Source organism: Nicrophorus vespilloides, unplaced genomic scaffold (assembly GCF_001412225.1).
Source record: "Nicrophorus vespilloides isolate i.1.1-1 unplaced genomic scaffold, Nicve_v1.0, whole genome shotgun sequence".
Lineage (NCBI taxonomy): Eukaryota > Metazoa > Arthropoda > Insecta > Coleoptera > Silphidae > Nicrophorus > Nicrophorus vespilloides.
Window position 1 is genome coordinate 295346 of NW_017096594.1, and position 16622 is coordinate 311967.

The 16622-nt window shown below is 35.2% G+C and overlaps 4 protein-coding genes across 18 annotated transcripts in view; 1 reads left to right on the forward strand and 3 right to left on the reverse strand.

Moving 5' to 3' along the window:
* Positions 1-2493: 2493 nt before the first annotated feature.
* Positions 2494-7159, reverse strand: LOC108557479 (serine/threonine-protein kinase Warts). Its single transcript, XM_017914000.1, has 5 exons — positions 5006-7159; positions 4254-4953; positions 4017-4195; positions 3685-3956; positions 2494-3616 (listed from the first exon to the last, which is right to left on the reverse strand). Exons 1-5 carry the CDS (start codon positions 6621-6623, stop codon positions 3185-3187), a joined length of 3201 nt encoding a protein of 1066 aa, XP_017769489.1. The 5' UTR covers positions 6624-7159; the 3' UTR covers positions 2494-3184.
* Positions 7160-7825: 666 nt separating this feature from the next.
* LOC108557481 (protein NDUFAF4 homolog) lies at positions 7826-8765 on the forward strand. 2 transcript variants are annotated; one of them, XM_017914003.1, is made up of 4 exons: positions 7826-8073; positions 8131-8222; positions 8280-8493; positions 8555-8765. In XM_017914003.1, the coding sequence occupies exons 1-4, from the start codon at positions 7929-7931 to the stop codon at positions 8698-8700; spliced, it is 597 nt and encodes a 198-aa protein (XP_017769492.1). In that variant the 5' UTR covers positions 7826-7928; the 3' UTR covers positions 8701-8765. The 2 variants fall into 2 exon arrangements, with proteins under 2 accessions (XP_017769492.1, XP_017769493.1); XM_017914004.1 differs by having other exon boundaries at positions 8280-8489; positions 8555-8656.
* A 104-nt stretch (positions 8766-8869) lies between these two features.
* LOC108557480 (polycomb protein EED-like) lies at positions 8870-10631 on the reverse strand. Its single transcript, XM_017914002.1, has 4 exons — positions 10424-10631; positions 10141-10280; positions 9911-10082; positions 8870-9858 (listed from the first exon to the last, which is right to left on the reverse strand). The coding sequence occupies exons 1-4, from the start codon at positions 10502-10504 to the stop codon at positions 8968-8970; spliced, it is 1284 nt and encodes a 427-aa protein (XP_017769491.1). The 5' UTR covers positions 10505-10631; the 3' UTR covers positions 8870-8967.
* A 2468-nt stretch (positions 10632-13099) lies between these two features.
* LOC108557468 (fat-like cadherin-related tumor suppressor homolog) overlaps positions 13100-16622 on the reverse strand; it is a 232146-nt gene continuing 228623 nt past the window's right edge. For 6 of the 14 annotated variants that reach the window (XM_017913984.1, XM_017913977.1, XM_017913983.1 and 3 more), the window contains 5 exons: positions 14805-16550; positions 14483-14614; positions 14123-14419; positions 13558-13749; positions 13100-13494 (listed from right to left, as the gene is read on the reverse strand). In XM_017913984.1, coding sequence (XP_017769473.1) covers positions 13355-13494; positions 13558-13749; positions 14123-14419; positions 14483-14614; positions 14805-16550 — 2507 coding nt within the window. In that variant the 3' untranslated portion in view covers positions 13100-13354. The other 8 variants (XM_017913988.1, XM_017913980.1, XM_017913982.1 and 5 more) reach the window with 5 other exon arrangements.

Below are 16622 nucleotides of genomic sequence, written 5' to 3' on the forward strand. Positions count from 1 at the left end.
TTCGAGCTTACCATCTTAAGCTTACCATATTGGATTATATAATATTATAAAAAAAATTCTCACTTATTGTCTAATAAATATCTAAGCAATAACTTACATTGAAGTTTTACCGAATGCAATGAAATGCTTCCATCTTGGTTAATGAAAACACAGTAATTTAAACTTATGTTGGCTATACTACCCAGTAAAATTTGAAACATACTCTTGCAGAGTTTCAACAAGAAGCTATAAGTACAGCTTGGACCACGGAATCTACTGCAACTGTGATTGGTATCAGTACGTTTATTTTTGTCGGATTTTACTTACAATTGGCAAAATATCTTCATGTACAACATCACTTTAAATATCCGAGTAAAATAAAATTACCTGTATTTCTTATGATAATTTAGCGGTAATCAAATGGGCCGGTAAAACCGGTAATGGAAGCCCTAAGTATCAGTCGTCGACAGAGGCTCTCCCGTCAGGGAAATAGTAAATTACGAAGAAAATCTGACTTTTGAAAACACTACCATGCTTCCATATGATTATAGTACAAACATAAACATTTCAACTTTTGTTTACTGTTCAGTAAACTTAAAAAAATGTTCTTATAAAATTTACTAATTTTAAAAAACTACAAAAATGCAATGTTTCTCAAAATTATTGCATATTCACTACAAATACATTATTTGTAGTATACTTTCAACTAAATTATAAAAATACTTTTCTTTATTTCTGTGCTCAAAAGAGTGTAGTTGCAGTTTATATTGGTTGCCTCTGCAATAAAATACTCTCTGAATCTCCAAGTCCGCCGAGAAGCCATATATTTTGCTTTCTTATTGGATGCATGTTTAGTAAATAACCTCTGGGTTCAACAAAATTAAGTGCTTCCTTATTTCAGTGTATCTCACTAATAATATACAAGTGTTCTCACTAATAATGGCTAAATACTTTAGTGGCTGCATAATAATTGTAATTATTAAAGTAATATGTACTTTGCTCAAGCAAAAACCAATAAAAATTATAAGAAAATAATAGAGATGGAATTTTTGAATAATTTACAAAAAAATGTAAAAGTTTAGTAAATAAATGGAATGAATTATGCTTACATATGATTATCTTAATATCTAATAAAAACTCATAATCTTTGAGTAAGCCTGTTATTCAATAAATTAAGAGCCTTTTTCTGTATAATTCATATTGACACTTGCTTACTAAGTCTACTTGATAACATTTAAACAATGCAACTGAATATATATCATAAATAAAATTACTTTAAACACATGACTAAACTTTGTATTTATACTGTACTTATGTCACTAAGTAAACAAAATATTCAATACAAAAGAAATGGGGACAAACGGTTGAAACATATTTTACGTGATTACGTAAACTGTCAATAATTCAATTGAGAGGTTGCAATCTAATCTAGGAATAATAGATAAAAAAAATTCTGAAAATTACATTATTGGAGAAAAAATCACTGTATTGATTTACAATAATATATTTCATTCAATTACTTACCTGACGATTTGATAAAAATGTACATACTAGAACAAAAAACAGTCTTTATTTGTGCTCCTCTTTGCATAATCTAATTCATAACTGAGAAAACAAAAGGTTTGATGATAAAATGGATGAAATTGAATGAAACAATGAACCAACCAATGAAAATAAAATAAAAGAAGCAATTTAAGTTTATTGTCGTTGTTATTTAGATTAATTTACAAATATTTATATTTACAAAAGGGAAAAGAAACGGAAAACGAGATAATAAAAAAAAGAGAGACAGAGAGAAGTTTATGTGTATGTGAAAGAAAGAGGAGACAAATAGAGTATTTTTTTTATACATATGATACAAACAGATTTAAGGGTTTTTCTTGGCTCCACGTTTTCCACAAGTTATCTCAAAGAAGAAAATAATAATAATAAAAATAATAATGATGATTAAGATTAATAACGTTTTAAATAATTAAAAACCTAATTTAATACAAATAATTTAAGAAACTGTTACAAATTATAAAGAGAAAACAATACTACATGACTTTTCTTCCGGTCGCGAAATCCCGGATAACACTTACAAAAAAATAAAAATAAACAAAATACATAGCTACTCCAGAAAGTAAATGGATAATTATATTAACTACAATTATATTTACAAAGACGCGAGTAAAATAGTAATATATATATATTTTTTTAATTATACATAAACACACACGTAACAATTAGTAACATAATATCATACATGAATAGAAGTTTAGATTTTTTTTCTTCAATTAAACCTTCTTTAGCAAAAAAAAATTAAAACAAAAGTCTAACAACACATGGATAGCCAGTATTATCACATTACTGTACGATAACAAAAAAATAATAATAATAAATTGTAGCACCATTTTTTATTATTAAACAAGATTATGATTAATATGAAGGCATTTAGCAAGAGGACGTTAAAAAATAATGCTACTTAGTATGATTACAAAAAAAAAACGTTATATATATTTATATATGTATGTGGGTGTATTATTTATTGTCGATTATTGTGATAATTGTCGGTCTTGTTAAATCCTTTCGCATGTCACATAAATATATAGATATATTCGAATGCATTATATTATATACCAAAAAATGATTGCAAAGATCAAGAGAATTTAAAGATTTCTAATCAAAATGGTCATCGTGTTTGTGTCTGTTATTACGGGATAATTTATTTGGAGTCAAAACTAAATACTTTAGTGAACTTAGCAACTTCAAAGGGTACATATATTTGTATGTAGTGAGCGGGAGGAAACATCAACTTCATTCATTCGTATACTTTCAAATTGAATCACCAAATTCGTCTCGTTTATAAATTTATCACATTAGTTTCCTTTTTTTCTCTCTCTAAATAAATATATATAAAAATATATTTCTCTTTAACTACCCTGTATATTATATATATAAATTTTGGTAATTAGTTTCCTCCCAAAGATTGCTATTATTTTTAGGGCCAGCCAATTGCATGAAGCTCATATTTCTAAAATTACTACTTCACCGGATTTTCTTTTTTTTTTTTTGAAAAAAAAAACATTCTCATGTACCCCTCGATTCATATAAATAAATATTCTATTCTTACCTTCTGCTGAAATTATTTAATTAAGGCAAGATAAAGGCCACGGGTTACATCTTAAAATTGTAGTTTATCACTTTTGTCGGGGAAACTGTAGTTTCATACGTAGACGGGACCCTGGTTGTCATTGTCGTCCAGATTTATGGATCGATTGAAGGGAACCGCACCTCCGTCGTCGAAGAACCGGCGGAAGGTGAACTCGAAGAATCCGTGGAACGGCTCGGAGGTCATCTGCAGGTCATCCGAATTCGTGGAATCCATCGAATTCGAATTGCGCAACTTGTCTGGATCTATCGGATCGAAGTTGGACGTGTCCGTTGCGTATTCGATTTTCGGGATGTGGGGTGCCTTCTGCTTTCGCAGCCCCTTATCGAAGTCTATGTCTTTAAAGAAAGCGTGCGATTTCACTTCACTAGCATTTTTACCTATCCGCTTATCAGCACTACAGCACAGTTTTAATATCAAATCTTGACTTTCTTTCGATAGATTCGGCTCTTTCGGTACATTCAATTTAGTTTCCCAATTAATCACCTAGAGAAATTAAGAGATTTAATTGATATAATTGAATGGGCAAAGTTATTGAAAAAAATGGAATATACCTTGTACTGCGTTTCTGCAGGTGTGTTTGCCAAAAACGGGGGACTTCCAACTAGCATTTCATATAAAATGACTCCCACGCTCCACCAATCGCATAGCTGAGTATACCCGGTTCTCAAGAGAACTTCAGGTGCTATGTAATTGGGTGTTCCGACTAAAGAATGAGCTAAGCATCGCTGGTGCTCCATTAAGCGTCTTCTTTCCAGCGGCTTACAACGACATTCTTCGTTCCAATCATCAACAGGTTCCATACTATCCTGCCTGGCATGTTCGCCTACACCGTTACGTAAATATCAGAACCAAATAACAAGACATTATTCGTTGAGTTACTTACCATTGGGTTGATAGTATTTTGAATTGTGCGTCCACCGAAAACCTGTGCATAAGCCGAAATCCGTCAACTTGATATGGCCATCTTTATCGATCAAAATGTTATCTGGCTTTATGTCTCTATGAATAAAACCCATTTTGTGAACACTTTCAACTGCGCAAGTCAATTCAGCAATATAAAACCTAAAAAATAATATAATTAATACGTGATTAATTATTGAATGCAATGGAAATAAAATACCTTGCTAAAGATTCCTTGAAAATTCCTAATTTAATCAGTAATGCCATTAAATCACCTCCAGGTATGTAATCCATAACAAAATATAAGATATCACTATCCTGGAAGGAATAGTACAACTTAACGACCCACTCGTTGTCTGCCTCCGCAAGAATGTCGCGTTCAGCTTTAACGTGAGCCACTTGATTGCGTTTCAGGACATCGGCCTTCCTCAGCGTTTTCATTGCATACAAATGGTTTGTATCGATTTTCCTGACCAGTGTCACCTCGCCGAAAGCGCCCACTCCGATTGGCTTTATCTTAACGAACATACTCTTGTCCATCTTGGCGCGCTTCAGCCGAATGTAATTCGACTCTTTTTGCGAAAGCATCTTTCGCATCTGCATCTGCGCCTCAGGACTCAGACCAATCTTGGTCATCTCGTTCTCCAATTGCATCCTGCGGAAGACACGCTGCTTATAAGATTTAATCACATTCTCGACATGCTGCTCCATGAAGAATTTAAAGGCCTGCGGCGAGTAGTTCTTCACTTTGCCATCGCGCCGTTCCTCCTCTTTCTCCTTGCTGATCTTTTTGCGTTCGGGAATTGGCGACTGGTGCTTAATTTTGTGAGGAGGCAACTGCGGCGGGATATCTCGATGATGATCTCCGTTATTGTTCATGCCATTCATCAAATTACTCTTCGAACTAACTGATGAAGAAGCTGTAAAATAAATATTGCAAATAATGGAAAAGAATTGCAATATATTTCTTACCGGTTGGTGGTAGTGGTGGTGCCATGGAGTCTGGATATGCCGGACAGGGAGGCCGACCGTCAGAAGAAGCCGTCGATTGTGGACTGTCTGAACGATCAATAATTGGAGAATATTTCCGTTGCAGTGGAGGATGTACATGTGGAGAGGCTCTCGGTGAGATGGTGCTTTCGACGGTCGCCACTTGAGCACAATGAGAATCATCTGAATATGGGGGTGGTGGTAGTGGCGAATGTCCAATACCTCTATGCACGGCTTTAGCCTTAGCTTGCATGGTACTGGCGTAGCTGGGCGGTTCTGTTGTCGGGACAGTTACGTTATTTGATGTAGCAGTTGGTGATTGAGTGGGTAGTGGTGCTGCAGGCTTCGCATACTGCTTCTGTTGAATGGATGCGTTGTATGATGGAGGTGGTGGTTGGGTGGCAGGCGGGGTAGTACTAGTTGGTGATGAAGGTATTTGAGGAGACGTCGGGGCAATAGCCGTCTGCAGAACGGGTTTCTGTACTTGCGTACTTTTCACAGATTGCATAATTATTGGCGGCTGAGTTTTGGCTTGACGGGAGCTCCAAGCTTGCATTGCAGTAGGTCTGCTAATAGGGGTAGGAGTCGCAGTGGATGCAGGTATAGGACTTGGCGAGCCCGCAGAAGTCGAACCAGAATAGATTCCCGACGATGGACTTTTCCGGAAATCTTGCGTAGGGCTTTGGCGATTTTGTATAGCAGTTGTGTATGAAGGTGGTGGAGGTGGAGCCGACGGTTGCGAGGGTATTAGAGGATAGGGAGGCGGGGGTTCAGCAGAATTTGAGTTAGAGTTTTGATACAAAGCTTGTATTTGCTGTGATAGTTGTTGTTGTACTTGAGGACCATTTTGAACAACCATTGGTTGTCTTCCTGAAGAACTTGAGACATTTGATACCGGACTAGTGCCTCTTTGAGATGACGCTGATGAATTGTAACCTGGGATAGCAGGAGGCGGTCTGGCAGGCACAACAGGAGCAGGAGACATCCTCTTTAGCATTTGCTGTACATTTGAGACTGATTGATAAGGTGCATGAGGTGGGGGCGGCGGTGGCGTATTTCGTGGCGGCGGAGGTGGGGGTGGTTCACTGAAACTGCTAGGAGAGTACTGGCGGCTAGGATCAATTAATCTAGGGCTATCAGATCGAGAACTTCCAGCGCCACTGTCCAATGCTGGTGAGCCCCTATGCAAGATCTCTCTTTCTATACTAGGTTTCCTATTTAGTTTAATCTTATTCCCAACATCATTCTGCTGCTTCGAGAGATAATCAATTGCTCCATCCAATCTACCACCACTGAATTTCAAAGCCCTAAATGAAGATTCCTCTGGGTAACCCATGTTAAGTAATTGAGTAAGTGTTTGTTTTAACAGGATTAATTCTTTATCTGCACCATTTGAACCAGACAATGAACTATTCAATGAACTGACTCCACTAGTTACAGATAAATTAGATATAGTACTGGCCGCACTGGAGACCTCACCACCACTCTTTGCAAATGGCAGGAGTGAATTGTGGATCACCTCCATGGCCTTTTGGTGGTAGCCCGGCGACCGGGCTGGTGCACTGTTACTCATGATGATTTGGCCGGGATGCTGGCCCATGATCTCACTTTACATGGTGCTTAACTTTCCACACCAGCCTCCATCCAGAACACACATATTTCCAGTTAAGACTGTCCCAATCCAGAAAAACAGGCCTATCACAATCTTTTAATCCAGGGTCCTGAATCAATGTCTGAACTATGTGCCAAATTACTATCTCACTCTAATGGCATTCCATTCACATTCTTTGGCATTGTATAACAATCCACTCAAACAACTCGTATTTTTAGTAAACGATTTCTAATACATAAAATGTCCAAAATTCCACGAGAATTGACACTTTTAAAAAACGTCAATCCATCTCATTCTATTTGGAATTTAACAACACTGCATTGACACTTTTTTTATGCACTCTGATGGAACTCACTGGAACACCTTCTGCACTCGTCTCTTCCAATAGGATTTTATGGGGAAACTTTGAAAATACAACAATTTCATCAAACTAAACGCATTAAGGCACTTAAAACTGAAATGAAAACAAAGAAAATTTCTGAATGGATTAGGTTTCGGCCATCTTACGGAGTGTCAAATTCCAGAAGCTGCCAACGATACCAAGATTAAAGTCCCCAAGATCAAGAACATTATTTCACAATTTCAGCCCTTCTAAACGTATTTTCAGAAATTAAATAATAATTCTCACCTATACTTTTAATATTTTATATACCTTATTTATTATATATGATATTATACTATGTACCAAGTCAAACTACATAAATTGGCAATAACTTATAGTTACATAGAAGCAACATTCATAACCATTGTCGTACGCTTTTATCCATTAGGATTAAAAAACGACAATTTCTGTAAATTAATATATTATTCACTCCAAATATTTTAAACTAATCTATTGCAAAATTATAGTACTATAAGTAGTTATAAACGACAATCATTTAATAAACATTACGTGAAGAAATCTTTAAATATTTCTAGTGTTGCGCCTCTGCACAATAAATTTTTATATATATTTTGTTAAATATAGAATTTAAGGAAACAGCAATATTTACTATATACAACAAAATTAATATATTCTTTGTTTAATTAGTATATGAAAATTAATGAAAACAATAAAAAAATTATCTTTTTGATATACAAAACTGTATGCAACTTAATTTACATTTTTCTTCAGTTGATAACTTAAAATTGTTTTTAAAATTATAAAAAAAAATATAAAATAATATATTAACAGAACATGTTAATGATTTTCTTAAATGAAATAGTAATTTACTTTAATTATTTAATCAATATTTACTTTTGAGTGTTTCAGTGATGTTAAATACCTAACCAAAAAATAGTAAATATGATATAATGGGAAAGGCACTATCAACTATTCGAAATCCCTTGAGGAATTTCAACTTAGAAGGAAGGGCTCATGCAGCTGTTTCCAAGAATAAACCTACAGCAGCTCCAAAACATAAAGCTGATCAAATGAACTATGAACAAATATTACATGGTAAGGTTTATTTCTGTGATCATATATTCATGATTGTAATATCTGTATATTTTGTAGATCACCCAGATATTGTAGAGGAAAGCCGAAAGAAGCATCATGTATTGGATAAACATTTGAAAGATATCTATGTTATTTCAAATGATGCAGAGGTTGTGTATATGATTCTTGTATTTACATTTTTTTTACTAACTTTTTTATGTTGATAGGTTATCAAAGAACAGGATCCTAATAAGCCTTTACCCACTGATAGGAAACCTGTGGAAGATTTTGAATATGGAGTAAAGCAACCTACAATAGTTCCTCATGGTAAAATAACACTTAAGCAAGCTTTAGAATTTATATCTCAGCATCAAAATAATCCTGCTGTATGGACATCTAGCAAAATATCTGATGATTATTTACTGTCAGAAGAAAAAGTTAGTAAGTTATTTTCTACATTTTTTTAAAAAAACATGTTTTTATTTTCATTTATTATTTTCAGAGAATATTTTAAAGTATTTTAGAGTATATGAACTGTATGTTCCACCTACAAAAATGAATGCAACTATTGGTAAACCAAGCTTACCTAAAACCTTTGGTAAAAGAGTGCAAAGAGCTCAATTAGCTTCAGGTCAAAAGGAAGACTAGGATAATACAGCAAATATGTAATATTTGAGTGCTGGAAGTATTGATTGCTAATAAATTATGATTTATGCTATCTAATAATTTATGAGCATCAAATAGGTTGTACAAATGAAAATTGTTTTGATTATATAAAAATATATTGAACAATTATTATAAAATGATTTCACTATAAAATTGTTTGAAAAAAAATAAATGATATTACAATTAGTGCTTACAACTAGCTAATTTTATGATTATTAAGGAATAAAATCAATGATGACATATAGACTATTATATTTTGTCCCATCTCCAAACTGTGCCATCATCACAAACATATACTAAAACTGAACCATCTCTGTTCAAGCTTGTCTGTCTTATGGCTGTGGTGCATCTAGCATGTTGCAGAGTATAACATTTGGCTTGAGCAGGATCAGGTACATCTAAATCCCACACGAAGACCTTTCCAACCTGATTACCCAACGCCAATATTTTTTGCCAGAAATCCATGGCAAACCTTACAAACCAAATTTCACATTCTTTGTATTCGAATCGGTGAATAACAGTGGAGGTAGTATCGCCCGGTCTCAATTTTGTATCTGTCAATCTACCTGGCTTCCAGCAAACAATGCAATTCTCGCAAGACTTACTCAAAATAAAATCTCCTATCCACCTTACACAATCGACATAATTTCTATGAATGTCTCTGGTGGAAAAGTCTGGGAAATGTTCTTTCAAGGAATCAAACGGTTTTGTACTTCTGTTGGCAACCCATTGGTATGATTGCTTTATGGCATCATTCATGCTTTCTTTATCCAATTTCCACAGTTTTAAGGAATGATCCATACCACAGGAAATAATTCGGTGACCGAAGAGATCAAAGTCGGCACTTAGGACTTCATCCCTATGCCCTTCAACACCGCCAAAAATAGCGATGCAAACATCAGTCTTAATATTCCACAGCCTCAGCGCATGATCTTTAGAAACAGAGAGTAGCAAATTCGGATCTTTGGGATGAAATTTCAACTCATTGATTGCATGGCCATGACCAATATAATGTCTGACACAAAGCATCGTTGCTGGATTTAATATTCTCACTATGCCTCTAGCTCCAGCAACAGCAAGCAAAGGTTTCCCAGAATCTTCTTCATATGACCATGCACATGTGTAAAAGTTTTCATCAAGCTAAAATCAACAGACTCAAATTTTGTCTTTATATAAAGAAATTATTACTTACATCTGGATCTGCATAGCACTGCAATAATTTTAAACCGGTACGTTCTGGACACTCATAAATAGATACTCTGTTGGAACCGACAGCAGCAAATATCATTGGTTGACCTGGCTTAAGATGATGATTAAATTGAGCTCCAAATAGAGGTTGTCCATGGTCCTCCTTTATGTTGCATCTATAGTATCAAAGTGTTAAAACAAAAATACATTTATAGAATTGTAGCAAGAACTTACGTAAATTTATAAATTTGTTGAGCTTTGTTGAGAGATCCTTTCCTCTTCCCCCTTCTCCTTTTCCTAACACTATTAACAGGGGTAGCACTTCTGGATGTTGTATCAGTGGTTGATGTGCTTGCAACAGAAGAAGTTTCCTCCTGCTCAAAAGAAAATCATATAATTTTGTGATTATAGAATTATGTATATCCATGTGCAGCATGGGTTATTATTAAATGTATTTTTTTTTCATGAATAAATGCACAAGAAGATTAAAGAATTATTGTTAATATGTAAAACTTACCAAATCATCGCCGGATTCTTCTGTTAAATTGGGATTCGATTGCTCTGCAGTACTCATTTTTTGTTTCAATTTATCATTCATGACCAAAAACCACTCTCAAAGCAAGAAACAGTAAAGGAATGATTTGAAATCCTGCGAATATACAATTACTGCACAACAAGTAAAGAAAAATAAAATGGAAAAGTTAAAATGTATGTACCAATAGCAAAAAAATATAGAACTAAAATGAATTTCTTGTATATTTGGTTGACTATATACATGACCAAACTTTTGTAACTTGTAATTTCTTTGTATATTTGCAATTGTAATACAGATGGCGCGCAACAGTTTAAAAAAGTTTTTGCGCATTTTATAATTAATTTTCACCTATTTCATAATAGTCAGAAACTTTCCTTCTGATCGCTTTAATTATGTAAACACATAACAGTTTGATCGTTTCATTTTTATTTACTGGTAAACGATAAATATCTTTAGTATAAACCAGTTAATCGGTAAATTACCGGTATTTTTTAAAATTGAAAATCATGTGTAACAAAAGAAAACATTAAAGAAATACAATATTACTTATTAAAAAAAGCAAAATTAAGTTTAAGAAATGATTAATACTAATTACCAGACCGTGGAAATCAATTTCTTCAATATCAGATCCAATTTTTACTAAGAATCTGCACGCAGTGCTCAAATTGAATCAAAATCTCTCAGGCTTGTTCGAATTACAATTAATTTCGTTATTTCAACAACTGTACCATCTTCAGACAATAGTCTTAGTATTGGCACATTTATTCAATTGAAATAAATTATAGTTATCTTATTGATCCATATTCATATATTATAGAGCAGTGGTTTCCAAACTTGATGTTACTACGCCTCCCTCAAAAGTATGTAATCATTTGGCGCCTCCTCTCCCCCTTCATTTCATAAAAGACATAAAACTTTAGCAGATATTTGGAAAATTGCTCACTGCTAGTTTGGAAAACGCTGTTATAGAGGATTCTTCACAAATTGTACAAAAATTGGACAATAGTTTATAGTAATATTTTGCGCAAAAAATTTATTAATCATAAATTTATGGGTTTTTACAACCAATTGTATATATCTACAGTAAAGTAGATATAATTATGTTAGCCTTTAACTACTCGGGCCGGTGAAAAAAGTAACGTAACTTATGCCCAAAGTGTTTACTAAACGCCAGTGCAATATTGTGTTGACTGCGGCCCAAGAAGTTGTGCAGTGTTGCTGTAATAGCAGACGATGCTGATACCTGTCTACTCACGCTTATGTGATTCAGAAATTATTGTATTAATGTATTACAAATAGTTATGAATCTAATAAAAAAGCATTAGTTAACATGAAAAACTTGTCGTAATACAATCATGTATGCACTCTGTCTTGGTGTAACACGCGTGGTGTATAAAATACACCGCGCGAGTAGTACATAGAAATTTCAGCGTGCGAGTAGTTAAAGGTTAATAATATTCATTTCATATTTTGAAAACGAAATTGCAATATTTAAATCAATAAGACTTTACAATTTACTGCTTCATAAAAATTTAGTTAAAAGAGACATGGAACAATATTGTACAACAAAAAAATGTTCTATATTTAATATTGCATTTCCATTTAAGCTAATTATTGGAATTATTAATCGGAATTCAAGATTCTTCAAGGGATAAACTAGAAAAGCATGTTTTTTTTTAAATATAGTTTTTCAAATTTGGAATTAATAGTTAAAGAACATGATATTAATTAGTTCTTTAATTAGTTATAATTTTATAAACTACTTATTAAATAAAAAATAAAATAATTGATTTTTTTTAAATAATTTTTGTATTGAATATTCGTAAATTCCTCACTGCAATTTGAGCAAAGTTTATATTTCCATCCAATATTTATTAGTTATGACTTAAATAAATGTAAAACGAAGTAATCTTCTTTATTCAGCACACATTGTAAGAGGTTCAGCACATATGAAAAGTTAAATTATAATTAAAACCAAATTGTGTAAAATCATAGCTTTATTGGTTCTCATTGAAATAAAAAAAAACATTAAAAATTACAGTTTGTATGGAGGGTAAACATAATTTGAAACAGAACTACTACATTCTTTCAGACAAATTAAATAATATCACATGCATTGGAACCTAAATACACTAAACTATAACGGAACAAGAAGAACGGCATTATTTGTTTCTGCTTTTACACATCTCTATAAAATTATAAATCGTACAACGTATAATGAAAACGGTTTCGTATTATATATTTTTTTTGTCGCATTTTCTTTTTATATTATTACTAAAAAAAGTTCTCTTAATAATATTATAAAAGTTATCAGTTATTTGAGCTGCTATATTCAAGAGCTCTATAAATTCATAGGCACATTTTTTTCCTCTTAAAATATAAATATTTTTACAAAATTATCATTATAAAAAAGATCAAGATAGTTCACATCAAACATTCATTCTATACAGTCAACAAATCAATCATTAAACTATAAACAATATTATAAATTAATAAATGTTATTATTTTTTTTAAAAAAATATTTCCATCTGTCTCTCAATATATTTGTTTATATTTTCTTTCATAATTCTTTTTATATTTACTTTTCCATTATAATTGAATTTCATTTAGTATTTACAATTTGAACAAAAAAATAAAATAAAAGTATACATCTACAATTTTCTCTAACAATATCCATATCATTCCGTTTGATATGCAAAGACTATGATAAAATGAATGTAGTTATTTTAACGTTATTATAGAAGTTATTATTTTCAATTCCTAAACAAATAATAATAATGAACGACGGCGGTGAGTTTGATGTTTCCATTTCCGGTTTGGAGAAAAATAAAATGTAAACAAGAAACGACGCCCATCGCCACGCGATGGCCCAGGAAACGAGTAGACTCATGGTTATATCATAAATTCAGATGTCAAACGGAAGTCTGCTGAACGCCGCCTAAATAGTTCAAGGGCTTATGTTCATTCTCACATTCAGAATCCTCGATTTCGCAAAGATTCGTCGACATGTCGCTGTTGCTTCCGTAACCTCCCAATAGAGAATGGCGCTCTTCTGCAAATACACACATAATATAGTTTTAATCCAGATTAAGTGAAGGCTTTATGGGTTGCTTACCTAAAGTAGTAATGATTGATTCGAGGTCGTCGTCGCAATTCTTGAGTCGGTTGCGGTTGCTGGGGAATCCGTAGGGTTCGACATCATCTGAATCCGCGCCTGGACTATGTAGACTATCGCCTTCCGCTTCACTAGGTATGTTAAAACCATGAGTCGGAAGATAGGTGTTCGGGTGTCGCAAATAATTCTCCGCTGTAACGTTTCATCTTCGATTAGTAACAAGAAGTTGGGGGGTGGCTGATACGAAGTTGGGTCCGTACAAACAGTTAGATAATACTACTACTCACATGGTTTAACAATAATTAAAGGCACTGATGCAAGTGACAGCAAAAAGAAAATACACACACATAATTAGTTTCAAACGATAGTCAAGATATTAATCAATATTATCATTTTAGGGCGGGAATAATTGTGGGAAGGAAAACACACACAAAACAGTGACTTACTAATGATTACAAGGCAGTCTCTTTCCAGCCTATAATATAAAATGTTTTCGCAAAATGAATTGATTTATTTCTTCGGAAGAGTGTTTTTCTTGAAGTAATTGATTTATTGAAAGGCTTACCTGTGGTAAATCTAAATTCTTCATTTCCGCTATCTAAAGCATTTAGGTTTGGACTGGCTGCGTTCTCGCACTCGCTATCTGCCATGAATTCCGACTCAATGTCCTCGTTTAGGGTTCCTATGTCTCTTCGCGTGTCCATGTGGTTGAGAGCCAGGTGATGACTCCTGGATTCGTTGCTCTCGTTGCTGTGGAAGCTGGAAGAGTCGGGAATTTCGCTTCCTGGCACCTCAGTGATGTTGGGCAGGGTCTGGCTGTGTCTGGCCCAGTCCGAGCAGTCCCAATGGTAGCCTGCGAAATCTAGGTTTGAAGATACGTAAATATAAATGGACGTACACATAACACGAATGGGGATGCACTTACTTCCAACGCTTCTTTGGTCATCTTCTGGAATGTTCGTGGGTCCGTTTATGTGTTTGTGGGTTGCAATGGTGTTACTGCGGCCTCCGTAAAGTCTGTTAGGGGGGTCGCAATTCACCGGGCTCGTCTTAAAATCTACAAATTTAAAGTCTTAATGTCGATGTCAGTAGAGTGGCGATATATCAGGGAAATACTTAGACAAGATCCTCAGTTGTAAAGTCCTCTACTAGCGCAAGCAAGCAACAAATGTAAATAAGCACTTTACCACAAGGATTCATATTGTCAAGAAGAGAGAAAGAACTTCATCATTAGGGGTTGTACTTACCGTTTTTGATTTTTGCTTTTTCATTTAACGTAGAAGCTAAATGCATCTGGTCTGCCCACGTTGTCTTTTCCGAATCGCAGTGGTTCCCCAATCCACTTTGTTGCGAGCTCCTGTTCAGGTTCTTGCCATAGGCTGGAGGCATGTTTTCAAGCTCGTCACCGGCAGAACCATAGCTCCTTAGGGTGTCCAAGTTATTCAACACCATATTATTATGCTGTTCATTGGCGCTGCCGTATGATAACGGCCTTGCCGGCGGAATTTCCCGCTGATTCACCTCCAAGTTACTTAACTTGGAACCTCTCTTAAGTTCTATCAGTTCATGATTTCTATTCGAGTTTAATACGATTTGGTTTTCCTTTCTCGTTTCATTGTTGATCATATTTGCGCTTCTCCTCGACCTCCTGTTTCTACACCTCAAACACAGGATAAAGCAGAATACTATTATAAGTATAGAGACGACGACGGCGATAATTCCAATGAGCTCTTCTAGTGTGATGTTGAAGGTGTTCGAGATGATTTTAGTAGAGTATAAAGGATTTCCACAATAAGAGCCGGAAGTGTTTTGCGGGCAGATACAGTGGAATGAACCAATATTGTTGACACATTTGCCACCATTCAAACAGGGCGATGAAAGGCACTCGTCCAAATCGAACTCGCAGAATTCACCCGTAAAAGCCCTGCATTTGCACAGTGGACCCTCGTCACCTTCCTCGCACACGCCACCGTTTTTGCAAGGATTTGGTGCGCAATAACGGCCATATTCACAACGTTTACCAGTCATTCTGAAGATGCAATCGCAAGTATAGTCGCCTCCTATAGTCGCGGTGCATTTGCCACCGTAAAGGCATGGCGCGGAAGCGCAAGGATCCGTATCTAACTCGCATAATGTACCTTTGTACCTTTCATGGCACTGACACTCAAATCCTCCAATGATTTCTTTACATGTTCCTCCATTCATGCAAGGCTGAGAGCCGCAAGCTCCTAGAGGCGTCAGAACGGTCGAGGCGTCGCAGCTGAACTCCACATTGGCGAACCGCTTCAACACCGCAACTGAGCTGTCTCCACTCTTGTGCAACGGCACCGATACTCTCGAGATCCTTACATCATCCATGCAGCCGGAGAAACCGCGTTGGATATCTTCAAAGCCCAATATTGATGGATGCTGGTGGACTTCCGCTCCCAAATACATTTCGTCGCTTTGAAGATTCAGAATGTCGCTAATTCCCGGCGCCGATCCTTGCGCCGTGTGAATGTTGTCTATGGTGATCCTCGCGCTGTTCCTGTCGCGTTCCAAGCGAATTTCGTGCCACCGTCCGTCCGAAATATAAATGCTCGAGATTCGCACTACACCCTCGCCGCTGCCCAACTCAAACCTATACTGCACAGCTCCGTTCACAATTTCCAGGATGTTGTAATCCACTTTTCCGGCAGCATACATGAGATTCCCAGTGGGCTGCATTGTTCGGATTCGCAGGCTCAGGCTGAGCTGATCTTCAATAGATTTCTTATTAATGATTCTGTACTGGGAGTAGCTCTTCCCGCTGAAGCTGATGGGATTGCGTGCAATGTAGCAGGATTCGTCATGACATTTTGAGATGTCGACATCGCACGTAGTACCCGCGTATCCTTCAGGACACTGGCACGAGTAACCTTGCACAGATGCATCAGGAATACAAATTTTATACGTAGGGCAGGGCTCGCGGGCGCATTCATTAACTATGGTATCACAACGATCTCCGCCGTATCCTAAAATTTAAATATTAAATTTTTCATTCAAATATAAAATGCAAGACAAAAAAAAACTGGACACAAATTGTA

Coding starts and splice junctions, on each gene's coding strand:
- LOC108557479 (XM_017914000.1), bottom strand. CDS start 6,623: ATGGGCCAGCATCCCGGCCAAATCATCATGAGTAACAGTGCACCAGCC. Junction 4,954..5,005: donor ACCACCACTACCACCAACCG/GTAAGAAATATA, acceptor TTTATTTTACAG/CTTCTTCATCAGTTAGTTCG. Junction 4,196..4,253: donor TTCAAGGAATCTTTAGCAAG/GTATTTTATTTC, acceptor ATTATTTTTTAG/GTTTTATATTGCTGAATTGA.
- LOC108557481 (XM_017914003.1), top strand. CDS start 7,929: ATGGGAAAGGCACTATCAACTATTCGAAATCCCTTGAGGAATTTCAAC. Junction 8,223..8,279: donor TTATTTCAAATGATGCAGAG/GTTGTGTATATG, acceptor TTATGTTGATAG/GTTATCAAAGAACAGGATCC. Junction 8,494..8,554: donor ACTGTCAGAAGAAAAAGTTA/GTAAGTTATTTT, acceptor TATTATTTTCAG/AGAATATTTTAAAGTATTTT.
- LOC108557480 (XM_017914002.1), bottom strand. CDS start 10,504: ATGAATGATAAATTGAAACAAAAAATGAGTACTGCAGAGCAATCGAAT. Junction 10,281..10,423: donor AAGAATCCGGCGATGATTTG/GTAAGTTTTACA, acceptor TCTTTTGAGCAG/GAGGAAACTTCTTCTGTTGC. Junction 9,859..9,910: donor AGTGCTATGCAGATCCAGAT/GTAAGTAATAAT, acceptor TGTTGATTTTAG/CTTGATGAAAACTTTTACAC.